The following is a 26,801-nucleotide window of genomic DNA, read 5'->3' on the forward strand; positions in this document are numbered from 1 at the left end:
TTAAAGAAATAATGAACTATTTTGTAAGAAATACGAAATTAGGAAATCTTTATGCTTTATTTGTGTATAACTTTTTCCCGTTTTTTAGTTCATTTAACTAACATACGCAAAAAATTATTTGACTGAAATAAACTTTTTCCAAACATAATGATTCTATGAACTAATATAAAGTTAATATGACTTTAGTGAAATAGAGAGTTCACTTTTTTTTGAGTGTGAGACTATGTTTGAGTTTAACCGCTAAAATCAAAAATAAATCAGCAAATAAGTAGAACATAATACGTCTTTGATGCAAATTTCAATATAACTTAATGGGGAATAGCCCAAAGCAGTTTTTTCATAAAGTTTGTACTCTTTAAAATGGATTATTAAAATTAATTAAAGTAATCGTGAAAAATGGCGATTTAATAATACCCACCTTTAATACTAAATGCTATACTGGCTAGTGGAAATTATGTCTAATTTTACAATATTTTTTATTTCAAATATATTCTTCAAATATATTATTCAAAAGTTCCCCATTAGTCAATGGATATGATTCCAATAATGTACCTTCTGGATGGATTTTCTCAATGTGGTAAGTTTTTTCTATAAAAGGTATTCCGTCCATTTTTAATAAAACCAAAATTTAAATTTATTAAAAATAATTATTTTCAATGTCTACCTGCAGGCCTTCTACACTCAAAAAAAGTGAAGTCTCTATTTCACTAAAGCCAATTTATCTTTATTTTAGTTCATGGAATTATTATGTTTGGAGAAAGTTTCCTTTACTCTAATAATTTTTTGCGTACGCTAGTTAAATTAACTAAAATCGAGGAAAAAATATACACAAATGAAGCATAAAGATTAACTAAATTCGCGTCTCCCACAAAATAGTTCAGTATTTCTTTAAATTTGCAAATTTTACTATTTTTTACATGAACTTCATATGTCACTAAAGATATTCTTGCAATTTTGAACTCCAAATTTTTCCTTGAAACTAAAAATTTTTCTTTAACAAGTGAAAAACTTAATTATGTCTAATAAATTTTCTTGAATTTTTCGAAAAATATTTACTTATTTTAATGACATCGGCGTGATGCCAGCGTTTTTAATACTGTTTAGTTAAATTTTTTTAAAAATATTCAAAATTTTCTAAAATTAACCGAAATTTTTCTTCCTGGTGGGTTCACTGTTTTTTCAGTGTATTGGTATTTTTTTGGAATATTCTTACTGTTTAATGCTAACTAAGCCAATATCCCCATTGAATCTAGGAAACTACTCTTGAAACCAGTAAGTTAAAAGTCAATAGAATTTGATAATATTTTTATAATTTGTATAACTTTGCAATTTCAGATACTTATAAAGCAAATCCACGCAACAAAAACTAGCTAAATCGATGAAATTGGACAACAATTCAATGAATGTTTGCTACATTATTATGCCATATATTTTCATATGGATAAAAAATTTAAATTAATTAGTTTAGTCTTACTAACATAGAATACTACCCTTTTGAAGAAGCAATTTCTAACTACCGAAAAGTAACTGCATCCAACGTGCGAATAAAAATATTTCCTTTATTGTATATGTTATCATAAGCCATAGTTTTTTATAATATAATAATAATTTTTTGAAATAAAGTACTGGTGGTTATAGAAAATTGACTTGTATTGTATGAAAATTTTCGTATTCGTGTACATGCTTGTTGAACCTTTGTTTCCATAATTTCTCTACGTTTTTGAAAATTTTATTGACAAACAGTTTATTTGAAACCAATTTCTTAATATAAGTTTCCCAAAATATTGTTCATTTTCCGGATAGCAAGAATATTTTGAATGAGTGTGAGTACATTCTTCCCGTAGCGTAGTAATAATGAACTAAAATACGATGCAATACAAGAAATAATTTATAAGAAAAGCATGAACTTATCTAGATGAAAAAAATCTTTTGCGCCAAATGGTCATTCTTACTATGGGTTAGTTCATTTTTCGTAAACAATAGTTCGCTTGTTTTTCGGTGTACCCTCCACCACACATTACGTTGAAACTTCTAATAAAGACTGTCATCCACAATCGAATTACTTGGGTTGTGGTAATACTTACCGACGGTATGGTATCTTAAAACTTGTTAGACATGATGAAACATGAAACAATATGAACTTTTGCACGATAATTAAACAACCAGAATTGAAATAAGAGGGTTATATACAATATGGGGGCTATATGCAATTATGAACCGATATGGGCCAAGTTTGGCATGGTTGTTAGTGACCATATACTAGCACGATGTACTACATTTCAACTGTATCGGATGAAATTTACTACTCCAAGAGGCTCCAAAACCAAATCTGGGGATTGGTTTATATGGGGGCTATATATGATTATGGACCGATATGGACTAATTTCTGCATGATTGTTAGAGACCACATACTAAAACCACGTACCAAATTTCAACCAGATTGGATAAATTTTGCTCCTCCAAGAGACTCCGGAGATCAAATCTGGGGATCGGTTTATATGTGGGCTATATACAATTATGGACCGAAATGGACCAGTTTTTGCACGGTTGTTGGATAACATATACTACCACCATGTACCAAATTTCAACTAGATCGGAAGAATTTTGCTCCTCCAAGAGGCTCCGGAGGTCAAATCTGGGGATCGGTTTGTATGGAGGCTGTATATAATTATGGACCGATACGGACCAATTTTTGCATGGTTATTAGAGTAACACCACGTACCAAATTTCAACCGGATCGGATGAATTTTGCTTCTCTAAGAGACTCCGCAAGCCAAATCTGGGGATTGGTTTATATGGGGGCTATATATGATTATGGACCGATATGGACTAATTTCTGCATGATTGTTAGAGACCACATACTAAAACCACGTACCAAATTTCAACCAGATTGGATAGATTTTGCTCCTCCAAGAGACTCCGGAGATCAAATCTGGGGATCGGTTTATATGTGGGCTATATACAATTATGGACCGAAATGGACCAGTTTTTGCACGGTTGTTGGATAACATATACTACCACCATGTACCAAATTTCAACCAGATCGGAAGAATTTTGCTCCTCCAAGAGGGTCCGCAGGTCAAATCTGGGGATCGGTTTGTATGGAGGCTATATATAATTGTATGGAGGCTATATATAATTATGGACTGATACGGACCAATTTTTGCATGGTTATTAGAGATCATATACTAACACCACATACCAAACTTCAACCAGATCGGATGAATTTTGCTCCTCCAAGAGGGTCCGTAGGTCAAATCTGGGAATCGGTTTATATGGGAGCTATATATAATTATGGACCGATATGGACCAATTTATGCATGCAATACCATCCGACCTACATCAATAACAAATACTTATGCCAAGTCGATAGCTTGTTTCGTTCAGAAGTTACCGTGATTTCAACATACGGACGGACATGCTTAGATCGACTCGGAATTCTCAACGACCCAGAATATATATACTTTCTGGGGTCTTTTGATATCTTACAAACGGAATGACAAATTAATATACCCCCATCCAATGGTGGAGGGTATAAAAATTCGCAATTTTTCTGGAATGGATTTAGCATTTTTTGGGCATAATTTAAATAGTTTGTATAATTTTATTCGTTCATTCATTTCCTATTTGAAACAAAAACAAAAAATTACCCATTCAAAATATGAAAAACGAGTTAAAAACAAGTATATACGGCCGTAAGTTCGGCCAGGCCGAAGCTTATGTACCCTCCATCATGGATTGCGTAGAAACTTCTTCTAAACACTGCCATCCACAATCGAATTACTTAAGTTGCGGTAACGCTTGCCGATGGCAAGGTATCTTAAAACCTCCTAACACCATCTTCTAAATTGTATGTAAGTACATACGTGGTATATATTAAATCAAAAAAGATCGATCCAATACGTATATAATTCAGTTTGACAAAGTAGACATAAAATTTTGACAAAATTTTCTACAGAAATAAAATTTTAACAAAATTTTCTATAGAAATAAAATTATCACAAAATTTTTTATAGAAATAAAAATCTTGACAACATTTTCTATAGAAAGAAATTTTTGACAAAAATTTCTACAGAAATAAAATTTGAACAAAATTTTCTATAGAAATAAACTTTTGACAAAATTTTCTATAGAAACAAAATTTTGACAATGATGAAAATTTTATTATGAACCGATTAAAATTTTAACAAAATTTTCTCTAGAAATAAAATTTTGACAAAATTTTCTATAGAAATAAAATTTTGGTAGATTATTTTTGGCTCTAGTGGCAACCATGATTATGAACCGATATGGACCAATTTTTGTGTGATTGGACCAATTTTGGTATGGTTGTTAGCGATCATATACTAACACCACGTTCCTAATTTGAACCGGATCGGATGAATTTTGCACCTCCAAGAGGCTCCGGAGGTCAAATCTGGAGAATGTTTTATATGGGGGCTATATCTAATTATGTACGATATGGACCAATTCTGGCACGGTTGTTAAAGATCATATACTAACACCATGTTCCAAATTACAACCGGATTGGATGAAATTTGCTTCTCTTGGAGACTTCGCAAGCCAAATCTGGGGATCGGTTAATATGGGGGCTATATATAATTATGAACCGATATGGACCAATTTTTGCATGGTTGTTAGAGACCATATACCAATATCATGTACCAAATTTCAGGCGGATCGGATAAAATTTGCTTCTCTTTGAGGCTCCGCAAGCCAAATCTGGGGATCGGTTTATATGGGGGCTATATATAATTATTAACCGATGTGGACCAATTTTTGCACGGTTGTTAGAGACCATATACAAATATCATGTACCAAATTTCAGGCGGATCGGATCAAATTTGCTTCTCTTTGAGGCTCCGCAACCCAAATCTGGGGATCGGTTTATATGGGCGCTATATATAATTATGGACCGATGTGGACCAATTTTTGCACGGTTGCTAGAGACCATATACCAACATCATGTACCAAATTTCAACCGGATCGGATGAAATTTGCTTCTCTTTGAGGCTCCGCAAGCCAAAATCTGGGGATCGGTTTATATGGGGGCTATATATAATTATGGACCAATGTGGACCAATTTTTGCATGATTGTTAGAGACCATATACCAACACCATGTACCAAATTTCAACCGGATCGGATGAAATATGCTTCTCTTAGAGGCTCCACTAGCCAAATCTGGGGATCGGTTTATATGGGGGCTATATATAATTATGGACCGATGGGAACCAATTTTTGCATGGTTGTTAGAGACCATATACCAACACGATGTACCAAATTTCAGCCGGATCGGATGAAATTTGCTTCTCTTTTAGGCTCCGCAAGCCAAATCTGGGGATCGGTTTATATGGGGGCTATATATAATTATGGACCGATGTGAACCAATTTTTGCATGGTTGTTAGAGACCATATACCAACACCATATACCAAATTTCAGCCGGATCGGATGAAATATGCTTCTGTTAGAGGCTCCACAAGCCAAATCTGGGGATCGGTTTATATGGGGGCTATATATAATTATGGACCGATGTGGACCAATTTTTGCGTGGTTGTTAGAGACCATATACCAACACCATATACCAAATTTCAGCCGGATCGGATGAAATATGCTTCTTTTAGAGGCTCCACAAGCCAAATCTGAGAGTCCCTTTATATGGGGGCTATACGTAAAAGTGGACCGATATGACCCATTTTCAATACCATCCGACCTACATCGATAACAACTACTTGTGCCAAGTTTCAAGTCGATAACTTGTTTCGTTCGGAAGTTAGCGTGATTTCAACAGACGGACGGACGGACGGACGGACGGACGGACGGACGGACGGACGGACGGACATGCTTAGATCGACTCAGAATTTCACCACGACCCAGAATATATATACTTTATGGGGTCTTAGAGCAATATTTCGATGTGTTACAAACGGAATGACAAAGTTAATATACCCCCATCCTATGATGGAGGGTATAAAAAGTGTATGTGTAGTTGAAATAAGTATCTTCTTTTAAGGTTATGCCTTTAGAACAACTCCCTATTTTTTTTTTTTTTTTTGCTGGGAAAAATGTGGAAGTACTTTTATTTGCTTTATTATAAATAAATTGTCTAGTTATTTTGAAGTTTGATTTTTTATTCATTTTTATAAAATAAATCATTAATTGAATCTATAACTTCAGTCTATTAATTTTTAGCTTGGGTGCTGCATACATATTTTGTTTTTAATTTATATCCTATAGTTCTCTTTATTGCGAATTACGGACATAAAGAATTTACTCTCTAATTATTTCCCCTTGGACGGGAGGTTGCCACGTGAAGGTTGCCTCGCAAACATATAAAAATAAAACAATGAAATGCAAAAAATAATATTTTTTGTTTTCGTTTATTTCATTTGAATTTACCAGGAATTGACCGCAATAACCACCTAATGTTTTACAAGCAAGTTCATACATGGGTTTGTCTGTTTCAATTTCAAATGCTAGAGTATTGTAAACTGACGGGGTATGTACTATGGTATGGTCACAATACAAGCGTGCTTGGTTCTCTGTTTTTTTGACAATTGTTTACATTCGTGCTAATACGAATTTACTCGTAGCTGCTGAGCAGACGGCCGAGGGAATCGCCCGGACAGACGACTACAAAATTTACCCATAATGATGACGATCTTAAGTGTTTGTCGTTTACACACATTGACACCGACATCAGTACGAACGAAATGATTGCCTGCCACCGCCTGTTCGTGTTCAATGATAGACAAGTGCCCGTGTCGATCTTCTTGCCTACCCCCACCCTCAATTCATGAACACAACTAGGTATGGCTGGGTACAAGGCGTGAACGAGTTACATTTTAGTATCTGTTACCCGACCGTACCTTGTCGCTATTACTCTAATTAGCACGAGCAATATTCGGTTCGCACGTACGAAGCGAACCATTCCACTGACAGGGCATCACGATTCGTGCCCCGACAACTGACTACTACTTCAATAACAACATGTTAGTTTTTCTTTGTCCATCTCCTCCGTTGTTGTTTCTTTGGCGTCCGGTACCGTTAGCAGGTCGTGTTGCTCAACATGCCGATCGTCAGTGTTGCGATACATTTACTTCGGCTGCATCTAGTGCAAGGGCGAATTGTTGCCTGGTGATTTTATACTGGTGAATTAACCATCTCTAGCTCTCTTGTTGACCAAAATACCGTTTGTCAATCAGAAGCGAACGGGTCCTCAGGTAGTTAGCGGGAACTAGAGAAATAAGCCAAAATTCAAAAAGAACCTAAGAAAATAAAATACAATCCAATACACAAAAAGAAAAAAATAACATAATCCTGCATTGCATTGAAAAGTGTTTAAAAAAGAAAGAGTTATAAAAGTCAAAAACTTTTAAGTGAAAAAAAATCCACAGTGCATCGAAAACTCAACAAAAACAAAATCACAAATTTCAAAAAAATCTAAGACACAATTACCCCATCCTCCACCTTGAACATCTTAACAAATCAATAATTTTTTCTTCGTTCTAGATAAATTGTGTTAAAACGAATTCCAAATAAATTCTCACAATGGCATATTCTTGGGATAACCGCGTCGATTTTGTTGTTCGGTATATGTACGGTAAGTTGAGATTCGTTCGTTGCTGCTACGTTCGTCACTTCTATCGATATTGGTCTTTTGTGTAATGACCCTCTCATACTTAGGCCACTGGAAAGGAATTGTGTCCCTTCCATAGACACGATTTCTCTCCAGTGGCAATGGATTCATCCTTCCTTAAGTGCAGCTGTCCGATGAAGAACATTTAGGTGTTAAGCGATCAATCAGAGCTCGAGATATCTATATAGATCCGTGTGGAGCTTCTCAAATCATCAAAAAATCTTCATGAATATTTCGAAAATTTCAATGACCACAAGAGTATATTGGGAATATTTATGCATGCCAATTCACGACACTTTCAAAAATAGGCCTTATATCGGCCTAAGGTCCAAACAGAGACATGAATTTATTGCTTCACAATTCTTGCATGCATTTACCTTTCCGAAATTAAAAAAAAAAAAAAACAAAAACTGATGTTGAAGCGTCGAAGATGCTGCGGAACGCATATAAGCATGAAGCCTGTAACAGATATATTAGCTCAGTGAACTATATTGAGTCGGAAGTTCTTATATTACTAAACATTGACTCTAATAAAAACAACATGAATTTTCATAGGTAGTTTAGTCTATCCATAGACTGGTGACATTTCCGAATAATTCGAATGGATGTGGGTACGCCAGCACTCGGCTGCACATCGGATATTTTCGATCATTGCACTAAAAATAGAATATCACGACCTATGGTATCACCATCACCTCGCTTCCTATTATTGGCCTGACAATAGAATGTCCGAAAATATGGTATCACCATTATCTTGTTTAACCCAGAACAGGTGGTACTGCTGTCTTTTGGCTCTACAAGACACTCAAGACACTATATTTAGGACGATGAGTAGCCGAATCCAAACGGATACTCACTCTCTAAGTACGAATGATTCAGGGTGCATTATCTAATGTCGACTGACATATACCTAAGCCAGTATTCGGCATGTTGTGCGCTTCTTTTCTCCATCGTCCAGTCCCGTCCTCTCATCCATCTTCGATTGTTTTCCTCTGGTATCTGTTCTGGAGTCTACATTGCTCCAGTTTTTCCATTGTAAAATTTCTTCTGCACTTCCCTATATCTTTCTTTTATAACATTAACGATTTTAGTATTCTTCAATTAAACTTTAAGCAATAAAACAGTTGACTGCATATTATGATTTTTCGAACCGGTGTGGTTACCTCTGGCTTAATGGTGAAAATGATGGTCAAATGAAAAAGAAGAAAAGTGAAGCGACTACTTTGATGCTTAATGATGTTTGGTATATTTTTACAGTGCTGAGTGTCAAATTTTAGAAGCATTCAGATGTAGGAAACAACATCTAAATCTGAAGAAATTACGTGCACTTAGTACAGATATTGGGTACATTTTAGGTGCCTAAGATGTACAGCTAGTTAATACATCATATCATAAGATCCACCGACAGACATTTTGACAAATTTGAATGCTTAACAGAATATCTAAGTGCCCTTTGGGCAAGGCTAAGAATTGGACAGCATCTATTGGAAATGTTTACCCAAAATGGTCGTACGTAATATAGTACAGACATTTGTAATATCCCTTGCTGTGTTCATAGGTGCATAACCCATTCTCATCTCATGGGGTTATTACAGGGACAGAAAAGGAGGCTGTGAGCCAATACAAATAAGCATGTAGTTTACAAACAAGGCTATAAATAATAGATTATAGGCCATAGATTACATCGCTGCGTATTTATACTAATAGTAAAATAAATTTTAGTTTGTGGAATGTTTTTTTTTTTCAACTTAATAGTATCAATTCCTTTCATCTTCATGTCCGATAAGTTCGTATAAACATTTTGATCATATGTAGAATAATTAATTTGGACGTAAAACCAGACAGCATTGATACCAGGCTAACATAAAAATAGTAGCTATGAAGAGCCCATTGTAAAAAGGAAAACTACTTAGTAGTGGTAGCCGTTGGAATTGTTGTTGTACCCTTAAAACCAGTTTATCACAGTGAATTGTTGTTGACTAGAAACGAGACATTGTTTGATCGTTCATGTCAACAAAAATAGGTTTCGCTTTGTTACTGAAAATGTAACTTGCCCAGTTCCAAAGATTTTGCCCCATATACAAAAAAGTTAAACTACTTTCCCCATTTTTTCGTTTTTGTATATGGGCATTTGTCTTTTCTTAAGTTATTTTTGATTCCGAGCCGAAGAACGGAAGAAATACTTAAGGATACATTTAAGATGCCATTCACTTTCAAATTTACGTTTTGGGTACTTGATACACAAATCTTGATTTATTCGTTTTTCTATCTGTTTTCGTCATGTAGAATCAAAGCGTATTAACGCAACATAAAATTTGAAATTTAAACTTGCCCTTGTTCTTGAAGTAAAACGGTGTCTTTAACATAATGTTTCGAATAGCATCTTCTATTTTGATCGACAATTTAATTAATTTTGACGATTTCTTCAGAATTATTAAAGCCAAGTTGACTGTAGTCTAACAAAGTTTTCTTTTATGTAAAGACATCTGTTTTAAATCACCTAACACTAAGGGCAAAAAGTTTATCAAATTTTGCTCAAGTAAAAAAAAACTGTGTATCAGAAACATGGGATTTGTTAATTAAGGACATGAAATATTTTTTCTAATGACAATATTTTTTTCAGTGTGTGAAGAACGAAAAGATATTTATAGTGTTTTGTAAAAAATATCCACCACACAAACGTCATTTATTTTGACAAACTAATGTATAACACAGAATCGAATATTTCGAAAGGGTTCACTGAAGTACCATGTAATTTAAGAATCTCATACCAGAAACAAAAATCTGTATCCCTATTTATAATGTGGCCTATGTGTGTGAGTATGTGTGATATTTGCATTGTAATTTTCTCGTTGAGTTTTCTAAATTCTATGGGCTCACTAAAACACCACTAACTTATATGTTGTCATTGTACTCATTGTACAATAATAATTAAATTTAAATACGATACAAATATCATCCATCTTGTTGGGTTTGTGCATCACAATAAGTAGCTCGCATTGTGTTCGCCATTGCCAATTGAGGCAATCGTCATGTATCTATGATAAACAATACCTACATATCAGTAAAAGGTGAACGATGGTCTTCTTCTGTGGCCACTCATTGGCACGTCAAAGCCCATTTTCCCGGCGGTCGGCCATAAGGCATTTGATATTAGTGCACAGGTTGTTTGTATGAATTCAACCACCTCGATCGCCAACCCCATACATAAATACTTTCGAATTCATTTCAATGACTATGAATTTAATTCATAATTTATTGTGGGTCTAATTAAGAGACAACAGTCAGTAGTTGTTGTTGTTGTTTGCTTCTGTCAATATAACTACCACTTGGGACTAAAGAATAGAACACTAATTTGGAGGGTAGTTTCAGGGCGTTCTCAGCTCATTTATTTGGCTGCTATAGACATTGGCTTTCCTTTGTATTTCAATTATGGCCGACTGCTCTGCGTATGTTAATGTCCGAATGTAAATTTGCGAAAATCTTACTGAGTTTATCAATAAAATAATTTACCCAAGAAAAAGAAAGAACAAGAGCAGCAGATTGGATCAGTACATATACCACAGAATGAATTCTATTGTGGTCGCTCGTTTGAATTCAAAATTTTATCAATGCAAAACCATCAAAGCGGAATGAGGAAGGAACGCCAACGACCGTGATACAAGCAAGAATTGATCATATATGGTACCCCATCCATGAGAAGAGTATTAAAAAATCCGTATTATGAATGCCGTAAAAAGATAATATTTTTTGGTAGTCATTCGTAGAATAAAAGAAAAACATGTAGAAGAGATTTTGATTTTTTCGATCTCGTAAATTGAAAGGGTTTAATTCAGCCTTCTGCACGCTGAGAAGAAACGTGAGTGTCACGATCATATTCGAAGAGCAAGAGGAGGGATGTTGGCTCAGTGAACATAGTTCGAAGAATAATATAATTGTCCTCATCTAAAATATTATTATATTGATTACCTATACATCCAAAGTCAAAATATTTTCATTCGGAACGAAAAATTTCGGCGAACGCAATTTCCCTTTGTTGCAAGTATTTTCTTTAAAACCAAAAAATACATCAAATTTTTTGCTTTTAAAAAAAAAAAACATTTTAGCATCCAAACAAATTTTATTTTGTATAAAATTTCGATCCTCATAAAAGAAACCTCTTCTTTCAATGTAAGAATGGTTCGAGATTTAGCCTGCATATATTGTTCTTAAACGTTTCATAAGAAAAAAACCTACGCAGAACTACTCAAAAACATTTTAGACATTTTAGACAAACAAAGATTTGTTTTTACGCTAAGAAATTTTACTTTCAAGCAAAAAAATATATATGTATATTGGAAACATCGGTTACTACGATTGGTTTTGCAATTTTGTTTGTCTAAAATTTCTCCCTCAAAAGAAAGTATTTCCCATGGGTGTGAAATTGCAACATCGAGGGACACTTCGGTCAATTTGATTAAAAACGCATGGAGCGTTCGGGGCACCAGTACGCTGAAACAAGCATATCCGTTCGTCCGACTATCTGGTTGGCTGCATCAGTGTTGCCAGTATAGGGGATTTTTCGCCAAATTGGTTATATTTTTTCGTGAATGTTGACGATTTTTTTAGTATTTGGTGATTTGGTGGGGAACCATAAATTTGGGGATTTTATCAAAATCCTTTCTGTATAATCAATCAGGTTTGCAATAATTTATTTTGGAGACTCAAAATTTTATGTTGCTCTGTTATCGGTGTTCATCACTGATTTGGACAATATATTCCATAAATATAGAAATGATGAAAATGTTTCACCTTCATATTTATCTACCACCCAATATTATTGATTGAGTACTTAGAAATAAAAGTTCATCCATAAATAGGGCCCCGAACTCCCATTTTAATTTTTCGAACATTTGGAAGACAGTGGCCGGTCTTCTGATTTTGTGTTTCGAAATCTTATACCAATATTCCACCTCAGTACCTATTTCTTTATTTTTTTCCATAAAAACTTGTCAAAAATATATTGGGGAATTTTGTGAGCAATTTAAATTGGGGATATTTGGAGTACGGAGAATGGCCACACAGCCCGTCCACTACTGACATCGTCCTGTCAAATTAAATGAGGCAACTTAACGTCATATTTGATACAACTACTCGAGGTATTGCCTCTATTATTGGACAGTTAGGCAAAGAAAGAAAGAAAATGCTTACCTCACGTTCAATTTTGAATATGGGATTTTTACGCGCTTAAGGGATGGATACGTGCTTGTCAAGCATTTGACTAAAATGAGAGTCAATTTTTTTTTCAAGGATATCTGGATACTGTTTTTGAAAAATAATGCTACCATGATTATATATACAATAAGAGCTAAACATTTTTGCTGGGTTGACTGTGGCGACGAGTTCTTTTTTGATTTCAGTCAAATATTTTCCAAGTGTTTTCGTACCATAAGACAATCTAGACAACGAGAAACAACCTTGTCATTGAAAAACTCAAGGACTAGAGGTCTCTGCAATCATAATATCGTGAATATTCCATTACATTTACTATGAATGAATTTACTATGAATTTATTATCGATGAAATAAAAAATCAAACCGCACAATACAAAGAATCACCTGAAAAGAACTTCTTGTGAAGTTAAAGTTTATTCCATCTATAGAAGAGTATTTTTGGATTACATTAAAAGTAATGACTGTTTGTTGGCCATTCAGGGTTAGCATGAAAAACGACATTTTTAAGACTACTTACCATGTCATGAGATAAAGGTGACGATACTAAATACTACGTATTATCATCAGCCTGCATGTAGTCAAGTGTAATGTTTACACGGTCATTGTGCATAATTCTTTCATTTGAAATGTAATGCCCCTTTAGTTTCATTGGGCAAGATCATCATCAGAGAAGCCATCGCCAACAACATCAACATTCGGAGGAAGACAAATTACAAAATTCTTTATCATATTCAAATGCATTGCCAAAATTCTTTGTGTCCCCCTGGTGCTTGGGTGACAGTCTGGTGGTTTCTTTTTCTGTCTTCGGTCTGGGCTATTCTGAGGCCCAAAATTCAAGGCCTTCTTAGTAATGGCAGATAAAGGTGCTGTTAGAGCCTATTTTTAATATCTGCAAAATAAATACGTTAAGATCATATACAAAAAAATTCTAAAGTACTCGGTCAGGCAGGCAGTCAGTCAACCACCACCCTGACACTCATTGAAGCATTCAATTGCACGCCCCTAGGACAATCTAATGCGTACTATCCGTAGTAGCAGTAGTTCAACATAGTCATGCGATATAATTAATCAAACATATTTTTTAAATTTTTTCTTCTGTGTATAGTAATACACACTCACACATACGCATAAGTTCGGCAAGGAGGTCTATCACCAGAAATAGACAAAAAGTTCTTTGTCTATTTATTAGTGGGACATTCATCATTCAGCACCATGGCAGTTGACCATTCTTGAACGCTTGGCTACCATACTTTGTGTGCTCCATTTATATTTCCCTGGGCAATAGAGGCTATCCAATTTCAAATAGTTTTCTGTTCAAATAGGAAGTGTGCAACCAATGAAACGTTCACTTCAAAGAAAAATTGACAAATTAAGATAATTTGGAAAAAATCAAAATTTACTAATGCGATGAATATTAAATTAAATGTACCCGTAGCTATAGAATTCCTTATTTCATGTCGATAACAATTAATATTGAATATTTTTTTATTTATTACACCATGGTGTGGCCACTGTAACGTCAGGTTTGGCTCCGCTTCCTGAGGTATAACTCACAGAGCCGAGTTCGTCAGAGAAAATTTAAAGAGAACACGCAGAGAAGGGATATGATTTTGTTGTTTTCTTGGCAAAAATATATGTACATGGTTGCCGAAATCAGATAGATAATTTTCAAGGATATAACATGATTTGTTCATGTTCACCATTAAAAAATAACATTTTGCCCTGGAAACATGTTTTGGGTGATCATATTCCTTCTCTGGGTGTAAACAGAAGGCTCATATTTTAAGAGAATGCTGTCGCTGTCGTTGTTGTATTTTCGATTTTTTTTATTCCAATTGGATGTTTGTCGTCCTTGGCCAGGGTTGAAAACCTTGTGTCAGCCCGGGCCGTAGATCAGACTGCAGTGAGGGCTCGGCAACGGCGGCGTAAGCGTAGGCTATAGTGGGCGTTATTCTGAATCATGTCGGCTAGTAGGATCTTGATGACAAGGCACTTGGACGTCTTTCTCTCCAATGTCGCGTCTGTGACACTGTGTTAAAGCGATGGAAAGAAAAGGCAGAGGGTGAAACTATACCGTCCTTACTTGTAGTATCGTGGGATGGGCGGGTTCTAGTGATTGGTTAGAGTCACAGTTGCAAATTTCGTTTTAACCCGTGGCCGTCATTATTGGGTAGCATGGCAGCCACCGTGGTGCAATGGTTAGCTTGACTGTCTTGTACACAAAGGGTCTTGGGTTCAATCCCTGCTTCGTCCGAACACCAAAAAGATTTTCAGCGGTGGATGAGTGTTTCAAAGCTTCTCTAAGTGGTTACACTGCAGTGTGAAACGCCGTCCGGACTCGGCTATAAACAGGAATCGAGCAGCACTCAGTGATAAGAGAGAAGTTCACCACTGTGGTATCACACTGAACTGCCACTATACCTAACCTAGCATTGGGTAGCATAGAAGAGGCACTTCTTTAATACAAAGACGTTTTACTTGATCAAAAGTTGATAAACTTTAGAGGTCACATAAATTTTGCATTGAACTAAGGGCAACTTTGATTTAATAAATCATAATAATTTTTCAATATTAATAATTCTTCAAAAAGGAAGGCGCGTTTCAAGACATGATTTGAAAGACAAGTTTATGAAGACGTTTTTTTGCTAAATATGTTCAATACTAGTTAAAAGCACCATCTGTGGATGGGTTTTCAGCATGCGTTGTGGATTGAATGCCATCATTAGCTTGACGTAGGTTTGCCTCAGCACAGGGTCTTGCGGAGTTTGGCAGTAATTCATGACGGATGTATGCCTGACAAAATATGGGGTCAATTTTCTTGTTATTACTTATCATAGTATATATTTTAGTTTTATTCCAGTGAAACAAATTATTTCGTTTGATTTTGAGTTCTATGAATAAACAGTTAGTGCCAGTGGGTGTAAAAAAATAGCTGTCGCTTTTTGACTTCTTTTAGGTTGGTTCGATTCGCCGAGGACACTATTGATGAGGTATGTTCTCGAATGGGGACAAAATTTCGAAAGATGATCGTCATTACATCCACAAAATGGACTGTTATTTTGGAATAAAGAGTATTTTTTTTTATTGCAAAATAACATTTGGTAACAAAATTTGTTTTTGGTGAAAAAGATTTGAACTTTTTGAAGAAATTTAAAAAATTTCAACAAAAGAATAAGGTTTACAAAACGTTTTTTTACTTTGCGTGTAATTGAACTGAATACAATGTTTATTAATCATAAAATCAGTTGTCATCGTAATTGAATTTATTACTATGGTAATCGATAAACCAATTATTGTGATAATTCTGATGAATCTGGCGTAGTCCCCCTGCCAGCATTTCAAAGTTCGATTTCATCTCCATCGCTACCACAGACTCGTACGTGGAACATAGAAGATCTTATACATTTTTATCAAATTAATAGACATTTAAAGAATCGACACCAACGATTCTTTTACAACTATCTTAAGATGCACTTTGTCTAACAGTTTGAAGAGGCTCTTATTGGCTCTGTTATAAATTTATCTATAAAGGCACCTAATAATTGCACTCATATGATGATTTAATATAGTAACTTGGCGTGGTACAACTTCTCAGTAGTGACGACGCTTTTTCGATATCCTATCGACGTGGTGGCGATTCTTAGAAGCGCCGTCAAATTGGCAGAGCCGTTTTAATGGAGGTGTTATGGAATTAATTAATTCTAGGCAGAAAATTCAATGGTTGTATAACAAAATTCTTAGGTAATCGGAAGAAATGAAAATATGCTAGTAGTTTTTAGACAGCTTTCATTCCAAACAATTATTTTCGTAATCGTTTTAATGAAAATCGTATTTTATTTATTTTGTTCGTTCAATTCAATGCCATCAATTGATTTTAATTTCCTTAAATTTTTCCTATGTGTATTCATGAGTAATAGAATTTCATGGATGGTAACATGTTTACGCAATTTCCCAGCAAAAAAGCGTCGCCAAAAAAGTAATGAAAATGTAACTCGGAGATTTATTTAACTTTTGAGTGTACCAACGGCTGTGTAAACGATGTTACTTTCTAATAAAGGGTGATTCTTTTGAGGTTAGGATTTTCATGCATTAGTATTTGACAGATCACGTGGGATTTCAGACATGGTGTCAAAGAGAAAGATGCTCAGTATGCTTTGACATTTCATCATGAATAGACTTACTAACGAGCAACGCTTGCAAATCATTGAATTTTATTACCAAAATCAGTGGCAGAAAATCCGCTTTTTTATCGACAAATTTTGTTCAGCGATGAGGCTCATTTCTGGTTGAATGGCTACGTAAATAAGCAAAATTGCCGCATTTGGAGTGAAGAGCAACCAGAAGCCGTTCAAGAACTGCCCATGCATCCCGAAAAATGCACTGTTTGGTGTGGTTTGTACGCTGGTGGAATCATTGGACCGTATTTTTTCAAAGATGCTGTTGGACGCAACGTTACGGTGAATGGCGATCGCTATCGTTCGATGCTAACAAACTTTTTGTTGCCAAAAATGGAAGAACTGAACTTGGTTGACATGTGGTTTCAACAAGATGGCGCTACATGCCACACAGCTCGCGATTCTATGGCCATTTTGAGGGAAAACTTCGGAGAACAATTCATCTCAAGAAATGGACCGGTAAGTTGGCCACCAAGATCATGCGATTTGACGCCTTTAGACTATTTTTGTGGGGCTACGTCAAGTCTAAAGTCTACAGAAATAAGCCAGCAACTATTCCAGCTTTGGAAGACAACATTTCCGAAGAAATTCGGGCTATTCCGGCCGAAATGCTCGAAAAAGTTGCCCAAAATTGGACTTTCCGAATGGACCACCTAAGACGCAGCCGCGGTCAACATTTAAATGAAATTATCTTCAAAAAGTAAATGTCATGGACCAATCTAACGTTTCAAATAAAGAACCGATGAGATTTTGCAAATTTTATGCGTTTTTTTTAAAAAAAAAGTTATCAAGCTCTTAACAAATCACCCTTTATAAAGATTTATTTCATTTGTTTATTGATTGTTATGTATGTATGTGTCTTGTCTCATTTGTCTTGACGTACGAACTGAACTGTGTTGATTTTTACCAATTGCATGAATAATACCACAAACAATCCCCGATTGCTTGATTTTCCCAGATATCGACAACAATGGCGTGCTCGACGAAAACGATTTCCAATGCATGGCCGTGAGAGCCTGTGTGGTGGAAGGCAAAGGCGACTGCAGTGCCAATCGTTTGGCCGAGTACAAGAAACTCATGCAGAACTTGTGGGTTGAAATTTCCGAAATTGCCGACGATGACAAGGTAACAAAACCCCTAAACCTAATATAATAAATAAAAAAGGATTCCAAGTGTCCATTTTAATTAAGACATATAATAACCGTATATATCTGCTTTGTGTGTTTACCTCCCCCTCCCTCTCATATAGGATGGTAAAATCTCCAATAAGGAATTCAAAGATGCCGTACGCAAGACCTGTGTTGGAAAGAAATATAGCGAATTTCCTCAGGTAAGTTAATGTCGGTTTTTGGGTCGATTGGGAGGCCCAAGCAATAGTCCATCCAGATATTGGCAATATTTTAAACTTGTTTTTCTATTTTCTTATTTTAGGCCATGAAAGCATTTATTGAATCCAATTTCAAAATTCTCGACATCAACAGTGATGGCATTGTTGGTATTGAGGAATACCGTTACAATTGCATTACCAGAATGGCCATTGATGACGTTGCGCCCATTGACAAAGCTTTTGAGTCCCTCTTGAATGTAAGCAATAGGGAGTGATGGGTCCTGTTGGGAATATGTCTAGTGATTAATGACTATACGGCCATTTCAATGTAAACTTTCAACAACAAAACTCTCTTCACCCCTCTTACTCTTCTCAATGAAATGTCCGAATCTAACCAAATGTTCAATTAGTTAATAACTTGCATATATAGTATAGAGCAAATACTAATGATACTCAACAACTGAAGAGGACACAGTGGGTGATCAAAACAAGCATTCCATTTAAACCATGAATATTTAGACTGTTAATATACATAATACGCCTAGAAGAAATCCATTAGAGCTATTCAATGTTTAGTCTTTTTGATTTCAATTATAGCTTCAATATTTAGTAGAATAGATCAAATACTAATGGCACTTTAGTCGATTATAATTTCCCATAATCCATCTGTCATAAGTTGTACTATATCTGTGTCCATGTCGGACTTTCCTTTTGGTCTGCCATCAACCATAAATTCGTTCTTACTTGGAGCGCCTCTTAAAAATCAATTACTAATCAATTATCTATACCATTTTCGCATTGATACTATATAACATAGTAAAGTTACATATATCAAATAAATTTCTTAAGTTTGTTAATAACACTCCCATTGTCTGGACAAATTAACGATTACTTCTTCAAATGCAATGTAATGCTACACTAAACAACTGCCACACAAATATCCACGAAGAATTCAACTCAGAATTCTTGGAATTGGAACAATTATCGCTATATAGAATGTGTACAATATGATCAAAATATTACCAGAATTTCGAAAATATCTGATTTGGCATGGACAGAAGTGACTAACAACCATAGTGATTAGAGATCAGAAATGGAGGGTTATTATTTCGAATACGAAGTAGTTTAAAAGAAGGTAAAGCAAATGTGAGTAGTCCAACGTGGTTCTCAGCTCATGCCACACAAAAAATTTACTTGGATGCAAATATTGTGAAGATTTTGGTATTGATTCTGAACCAGCGTCTTTAAAATAAACTATATTTTTTAGGGAACTATCTAGCTTTAAATCTAGCATCAAAAAAATTAAAATTATGAGACAGATTTCATTTATCGATTTGTTATTCTCGTTTTGCGTTATACTAATAAAGCTATTCCCGTACGAACACAAGACAGTTTGAAAATCCAAATTATAACAGACTTCAAAGTAAAACAAAAACTTAAAACCAAAGATACGAAATGCGAAAAGTTTTAGCCTTTATTTTAAGTGTTTTTATTCTAAATCTAAAGACACAATCCAGTTATGACTTCATCGTTTTTTTTTTTATCGATCTCTTGGGGTATACAATTTAAAACATGTATCATATGCAATGATCATCCATCGTGAAGTATATTCATATACACGGAATGTATTGTACTGCGGATTGTTTTTAACCCTTGTGGAAGCGGGAAAGGCCTTTAAAATACGATTGCGTTTTTTGCTTATCATAGAAGACGCATTTCTCTGATAGCTTTTTCCATGTTCAAAAATCGATTATTTAATGGAGTCGTTTTGTCCTCATAATTAGGTGATTTGACTTAAAAATTGGTATCTTACCATGAAGTAAAATTTTGTTCGACTAATGTCAACTTGACTTTAATAATTCAAAAAAGCTCTTCAAAATTAATGAAATCGTCTTTAAATTTGTTGACTTTTTATATCTTAACCACAAAGTAAAGAAGCCTTCAAAAATAAGAGATGTTTATCAATACTTTATTTCAAAACGTTTTTTACTTGAAATCTAGCATAATATCTACTTGAAGTCGAGCCTGAATTTGGTAAATTTGAGTCGTCGTTAAGACGCTTTTAAAGGATTTTGGTCGTCAACATGAAGTAAAAAAAAAGCAATAAAAACGAATGAATTCAAATTTGTTTCCTAGTATCAAGTATACAAAACTTAAGTTAAAAAGGGTATTGTATATAAAATGTATCCGTACTTAAATTCTAGCTTCTTTGGCTCGGATCGGACAAAATCTTTGGAACCGGGCCTGTTTTTTTTCTGTGAAGCTGGTTTTTAGCTTGAACACTGAACGCAGAACATACCTTTTGTTAGCATTGAACTTATTTGTACGGTCAATGACACTTACAACCAAATTTAGATCATACATCTTTTGAGACATACTTGGCATATAGAAAATGCCATTGGACTGCGGAAATTTCTTAAAAAAATGTATAAATTAACAAAGACAAAATAATTTTTTGCAATAAACGGGACTCTTTTTCAGTATCCAAAGCATGAAACAAAAAATTCCATTGTTCCTCGATTTGTGAGTAAAACTGTATCTCTAAGAATATTCGAAAAAAGCCAAATGAGTTTTTGGAATATTCCAGTCAAATGTCAAAAAATGCAAACAAAAACATTATAATTACAAAAGTGTAGTGAAGGCCGGTATGCACCTCTAGCGAAATTTTCGGTAGCAAATATTTATTTAAGTCTACAACAAAAAAAACAGGGCTGTGTACACAAATTTTAAACCAGCTAATCGCTTTTAAAAATTGTTAATATATGTTCCAAATATTCCTCAAATAAATTGTTTATTATTTACAGACCTTTTAAAACTTTTACGCACACAATGATTGTAATAAATTAAATGTGTGCTGCCAAAATATGCTTTTGACAACCCTGTTATTTTCATTAGAGGTGCGTACCACCTTACGAAATTGAACGCTACCGAAAATTTCGTTAGCATAAATAGCAATGCATTTCTTATGGGAATGAAATTTTTCGCTAGAGGTGCATACCGGCCTTGAAATGGGAAATTTTGAAAATAAAATATATAACGTCGCTCTAATTAGAGCTATTTTTAGATTAGCACCGTCCAAAAGATGAAAATAGAAATAGAATCTCATCGAAAAGGTGGAAGAAACGAGAGCATTTGACTGTTTTTTCATATGTTTCCATTTAAAAATTATATGTTGGGAACTCCTCAAATGGTTTGCCAAATAAACCACGAGTGGTTTTTGTTGGTCCAAATGCGTTAGTTTTTCTACAAATAAGGGTACAAACAATTTAAAAAATTGATCTATTTTATAATATCTTACCTTTGCTTCAGGATATTTATCCATTTTCAAAGAAAAATATTTATTATAAACAAAATATTTTAGGTCTCACAAGGCTTTTTGTTGTGAATAATGTTGAGTTACAGCAACACTTTTTACACAATTTTTCAAATGAATCGTAAAATGTTTCACACGTGACAGAATTTTCTCGAATCACAAAGTTACAGAAATATTTCAATGGGAGCAGAGTTGCCAATTTAGCTATTTTCCCACTAGATTTGGCTTTTTTTGAAGTCGTTTAGCGGGAAAAAATGCATTTAGCTTTTTTCTGGCTTTTTTTCATGACCCTTTCAGCTATTTTTGGCTTTTTTTATTTTCCACATGTTTCTATTGAAATATGGATAAAACGGCGTTTTTATCTAAGCCTTGCTGTCAGAATAAGGTTTTCATCATATTTCAAAGCTCAATTGAAACATTAATAATGATTCCAGCCATTATGCGGGCGTTTTTGCATCAAATACACCTTGTTGTAAAGTTTTTTTCCTCATATTCATAAAAATTTTCGTAAACATTAAATCTAATGGTAGATACAGATACAGATTCCTTAGATAAACTGTCACTAAATTATTAGGAATATTAACATTTGACTCGTTTACCCTTTTTAAGCTATATTACTAAATTAAAATAGTAGATATGAATTGCTCTATACACTAAAAAAATATTATCGTGAGGCCAAAGATTTCATGTCCTTAAAATATGAACGCGAAATTGTGAATTTCTCTTATATAAACTGTTTTCCTTGTCCAAAAGCCGATAAAGTCGTTTTGTCCTTGTAGTTAAGTGATTCAACTTAAAAATGCACCCAGAGAAGGAATATGATCACCTCAAACATGTTTTAAGAGCAAAATGTTATTTTTGGATGGTGACCATGTAACATGGTTTTCGCTACCATGTTATTTTCTCGGAAATCATGTATCTGATTTCGGCAAGCAGGTTATATTTGACGATAAAATAACATTTTAGTGACAAACATGTTACATGGTCACCATACAAAAATAACACTTGAAACTCTTGAAACATGTTTGAGGTGATCATATTCCTTCTCTGCGTGTGGTTATCTTTACATGAAAGAAGCCTAGGGTCAATTCTAAAAAATTCTTCAAATTAATGAAATAGTCTTTAAATGTATTTTTGTATCTTGACCACAAACCAAAAAAGCGTTCAAAAATAGAAGATGTTTTTCAACACTTTATTTCATTTCATTCATGAGGAAAAGCTGAAAAAAACGAATAAATTCAAATTTGACTCGGAATCAATACCAAAATCATTAGTGTACAAAAACTTTGGAACCGGACATGCTTTTTTTCAGTGTATGTAAGAAATAATTAAGGAAATAAAGTTTTGAATGTGGTATTATTTTTTTAACATCAAAAAATACAATAAATAAAATCGAATTGATAGGATCAAAACATTTTCAAACGCGCGATAAAAACAAATCTGTTATTTATTAATGGAATGGATTTACATTTACGAAAATTGGACAACAATAGGTTTGTTTTGGTAATTTTCCAATAAAAGTTATTTAGTGTAAATTTGCAAGACAGTATGAATGGGTTTTCTTCTCTTGGATAAAATTAGAAGAAGCGTACACGTTCACGAATTTATCATTAATTCAGCGCTTTTAAACCAATTAAAACGAAATATATAGTGATATTTTCTAATGCACTTCTATGTGACATTGTGCAATATATCGCACATAGGATTTGTTGATGATTAACCAGCTGATAATGGCAAGTTTTTACTGGGAAATGTAAACGATGGACTTCCAGTAAAAATTTGTGATAGTAACCAAAACTTATCGAGTACGCAAACAGAACTCATATGGCTTAGATACGAGTATTGTTACAGTCTCACAGAAGTAGAATTAAAATGATTACAATTAAAATAATATGCATTTTAAGTGAAATAAATTACAATAAAATTTAGCTTCTTTCTAGCTTTTTTCTAAAATTTGTTAGCCCAAAAAAAAAAAAAAGCAAATGTAGCGGTTTTTGGTGAAACAATGCTGGCAACGGTGAATGGGAGAAACAATTTTTTTCTTTTAATTCCTCTTGTTTCTGTTTCAGTGAGTAAATTATTAATGTGAAAATTACAGAACATGAGTCCAGAGATTACCAATTACTGTTTTGTCACCTTTGTTTTATCACTTTAAACTTAAAGTGCACAAATATACACAGAAAAAATACCAATTTTAATTGGTACAACTTTTGTTTTAAATTAAAACAAAAATTAATTGTGTCAATTATTTTTTTATTTGGAACAATTAGTTTTTAATTGATTTTGGTGAATGATACTTTCTGTGATTGAAGACATTTCAATTAAAAATTAATTGGATCAATTAATTTCGTGATTGAAGACAAAAAATATTTTTTTCTTTGTACATGAAGAAAAACATAGAAAATCTTATTAAAATTCAAAGCATTGATTTTCTTTGGAAATTGATTGAATCATAAAGATAATCGTGAAAATAAACGGGATTCCTATGTGAATCCGAAGTTATTATCCACATTAATACTGGAGATAGATTATTGATAAATAATTACAACTGAAAAGAAAACTGCTGTACCTTAATAGAGCCACGATGACACAATGGTACAAGAATACTCGCTTTGTTTAGAAAGGGTCATTGGTAGGTTGCCGGTTTATTCGCAAACCCCAATTTTTTTAAAAATCGGGCCTCCGTTTTTTATTTTGTTCAAAATCATCACAACGATCCTAGTAAATTCGGTTTTCAACAAAACGGAAGTTCGTTTGACTAAAATTTTTTATGTAGGAAAATATGTATTTTTTCTTTGACTGCAAGGCACACAAATTATCTTTTCAGTGTTGTCGAAGAAAATAAAATAAAATATTATTTTGTGCTATGTTGTGACAACGTGTTGTAAGTACGGAATTGTTTCTCATCTTCATTACCTCTCCAAAAAATTGGACTTTCAGAAGAAACATACAAAATAGATCAAAATTCAATTGAAATACAAAAAACGGGTTAACCGATGGTTAAAGGCCGGTTTTTGTGATCAACCGAAAATTCAAATTATTCCACTATTTTTTGTGCATCGCAAATTCAGAACCGTTCTTGCGATACACTCAGCTCAGGAGCAAGTTTTCTACTACTGCGGCGTGGATTTCGATTAAATCTGGCCTTCACTTTTCGGTCGATTTTTTGTCCACTTTTTGGACGCGAATTCCATCACGAATAAATTTATTTCTGATCAAAATGCTTTTGTAAGCATGCAAAACAATAAAATTAACTGTCACTGAAATAAATCTGTCAACTGCCACACGAGCGATTTAGAAATGATAGCAAATTTAAGTTGGCTGCAATACATATCAGCCGCTCTGTATATGGTCTCATACGCCTGTTCATTACTAAAATTTATACTTTTGTAGTGGAAATTTTTCTTTTGTCTTTGAGGCAGATGAGAAATTCTGGATATTTTTCGATCATATCGTACATAATGCACAGACACATATATATATTACGAATTCCTCAGGCTACGATTCGTCCGTCTCAAAGGACAAGGACCATACCATGAAATCGAAGCTATTTGTGGATATCATAGCCAAAACCAAGTACCGTAACTAACAACAACAACAACAACATCTTTTGTGGTTTGAAGTGAAATGAGATTTTCCTCTTTGGGAAAGCAATTTATTTATTTTTCCTAACCTTGTCTCAATTCGTCTATCAAATTTTACAGGAAGGCGATAAGAAAGTTGGCGGTCTCAACTTGGACCGTTATAAGGAACTCTATGCCGAATTCTTGGGTAACACCAACGAAAGCCATCCAGCTGTCTATCTCTTTGGACCCCTGTAAGAAGAAACTGCCGCTATCTATCAATGTGTACGTACGATGGTAACCCCATTCTGTCCACACGACAAAAGACCCTAATTGTGGAGTACCAACAACGTGAATGTAATTTTAATTTTGATTTAAAAACAACAACAACAACAAAATGTAAATGTCTTCGCTGTTGTTTAATCCAGAACAACATTATGTAATGCCCTACTAAGTTATAAATTATTTGATATATACAACTATTTTTAATGAGTTGCTTTTACAAAACAAAAACAAACACAACATAATAATTTTTATTTATTTTAATTTTATAAAAAAAAAAACAACACCTCAAAAACCAATAAAATGGTATCGGAATGTATCTAATGTGTAAAATCACCAACAAAGAACACCACCAAAATCAACAAGAAATACAACACCAATCAATATCATCTTCATCTCTGTTGTAGAATCGTCTGAAAACAACAAAAACAAAAAACAAAAACAAGAACAAAATAACACAAAAAAGAAGCCTAGTTTGTTAACGAAAACATTAACACAACAAAAAAATATATATAACTAAGAGAAAAATGTATAATAATGAAAACAAAAACACTTTAATCTGCTCTCCCACAAATATCTTATTTTTATCACAAAAGTCTCTCTCAAACTCTCTTTTATTTGAAACTCGACGTGAAATGGAATATTTAAAGTTTTTCAAACCAATTTGTGACCGAAGAAAAACACCCAAAACCAAAAACACTCAATTATTTTAATGTTCATAATAATTTATTTTGTTAAATTTTTATGATTATTATATCACAAAAATGGAACACTAATACTCTATATATATATTTATATGAATTAATTGTTGCAATTTTCGTTTGTTCCGTTTGATTTCATACGAAGAAAAAAAACTTAAAAAAAAATTAATTGAAATGAAAAAATTAAAGTGTTAATAGTTAAATTTTATTCAACTACGTTAATATTTCTTTTTTTTTGTAATTTTTATCCAAAACAATTATATATGTATAAATATTTATATACAATACCTACATTATATACATACATACATAAAATATGTAAAAAAAATTATATAAAAATGTATACACTTTTATTTATTCTTATAAACTACACTTTATTAAATGTTTGTATCAGTAACGGTAATAATTAAAACCAAATAATAAAAACCAACTGGAAAACAACCAATACGCACTCACTCTAAATTTTTAAAGTAATAGAGAAATGATGGTTTCAGAATTTGCATATTTTTGTGGAAGCAAAATGTTCTGGTTTCAGAATTTGCATATTTTTGTGGAACCAAACTGGAAATTGATAGGTTAGGTTAGGTTG

The 26,801-nt window shown here is 33.7% G+C and overlaps 1 protein-coding gene across 1 annotated transcript; it reads left to right on the plus strand.

Moving 5' to 3' along the window:
• Positions 1 to 7,173: 7,173 nt before the first annotated feature.
• On the plus strand, positions 7,174 to 26,657 carry Scp1 (Sarcoplasmic calcium-binding protein 1). Its single transcript, XM_075295423.1, has 6 exons — positions 7,174 to 7,222; positions 7,512 to 7,602; positions 17,985 to 18,151; positions 18,276 to 18,356; positions 18,458 to 18,610; positions 25,371 to 26,657. Exons 2-6 carry the CDS (start codon positions 7,551 to 7,553, stop codon positions 25,485 to 25,487), a joined length of 570 nt encoding a protein of 189 aa, XP_075151538.1. The 5' UTR covers positions 7,174 to 7,222; positions 7,512 to 7,550; the 3' UTR covers positions 25,488 to 26,657.
• Positions 26,658 to 26,801: the final 144 nt, after the last annotated feature.

Source organism: Haematobia irritans, chromosome 2 (assembly GCF_050003625.1).
Source record: "Haematobia irritans isolate KBUSLIRL chromosome 2, ASM5000362v1, whole genome shotgun sequence".
NCBI lineage: Eukaryota > Metazoa > Arthropoda > Insecta > Diptera > Muscidae > Haematobia > Haematobia irritans.